At 41.4% G+C, this 1,100-nt stretch overlaps 1 protein-coding gene across 1 annotated transcript; it reads right to left on the minus strand.

Moving 5' to 3' along the window:
* Positions 1 to 62: 62 nt before the first annotated feature.
* EHI_008920 (uncharacterized protein) lies at positions 63 to 812 on the minus strand (the record flags this gene model as incomplete). Its single annotated transcript, XM_001914586.1, has 1 exon — positions 63 to 812. One exon carries the CDS (start codon positions 810 to 812, stop codon positions 63 to 65), a length of 750 nt encoding a protein of 249 aa, XP_001914621.1.
* Between the last annotated feature and the right edge of the window lie 288 nt (positions 813 to 1,100).

Consider the following 1,100-nt stretch of genomic DNA (forward strand, 5'->3'; position numbering starts at 1 on the left):
ATTTCAATATGAATATTATATTTTACTATTAAAAAAAATGAAATAAAAGGTGGAAAGAGAGCTTATATCTTCAGCAAAATTACGCCGAAAGGTGCCATATGACATGTTCCCGAGTAACTTTTTCCAGTGATCAAATCAGTTCCCGACCCGCATTTAGTGTCATACTCCCATGTATTTGTATTAATTAAGACTTGAATTTTATTTGATCCATCTACCTTATCGACCTTATATAATGACCCACTTGCGTCTTGGTTTTGTCTGCTGCCTTTATACAAAGCCGAATTTTGTGCTCTGAGTGTCATAAGCTTCTTAACGAAATCGTGCAAGTCTTGTTGCTTTGCATCGAACCCCGAGATCTTCCCGTCGCTTCGAGCCGCGTTGTCGTTGTAAGCGCCTCCGCAGTCTCCTGGTTTATAGTAGCACTCCACAAGATCTCCAATTTCGTCACCGTAGTAGACCGTGATAGGTCCCGTGTATGTAGCCAAGAAAGCCAAAGCGGCTTTATGTCTTCCCCAATACAGTGAATTTTCTTTTCCATATGAATACTTCTTTCGAATCAAATTACCAAATCTGACCAAATCGTGATTAGTCAAAAACATATTTGGATAAGCATAATCGGGATATCCCGCATTAAAAATGTTCGCCAAATTGGAAGCATCATACCCACCAGCTCCAGATTCTTCACACGCTAAAGTCTGTACTAAATTGTATCGACCAGGAAAGTGGAAACAACTTCGGAGACCATATCCCCCTGATGCATAATATCCCCACGCATTGATATTAGCTGCAGAATCCCAAATCTCACCTACCATATACCCAAGTGTACCCCATTTCTTCCCTTGAGATTTTCTACTATCACAAGTCGATTCAATTAACTCGCGAATGTCTTTCCAATAGTTCCGGTCTTGATTGCGAGTCGAAACTTGATAGGCTTGGTCAAGTCTCCACGCATCAATCTCATAGGTATTGATCCAATACGTCGCTACTTCTTCATAGAAAGCTAAAGAACCAGGATAACTCACAGGGTCATTACCACCAGTAGGATACTTCCCACTCGGAGAAGCAGCTACACTCCCTGATTTGTGATGCCCAAAGACCCC

Source organism: Entamoeba histolytica, genomic scaffold (genome assembly GCF_000208925.1).
Source record: "Entamoeba histolytica HM-1:IMSS scf_1104750516385 genomic scaffold, whole genome shotgun sequence".
Lineage (NCBI taxonomy): Eukaryota > Evosea > Mastigamoebida > Endamoebidae > Entamoeba > Entamoeba histolytica.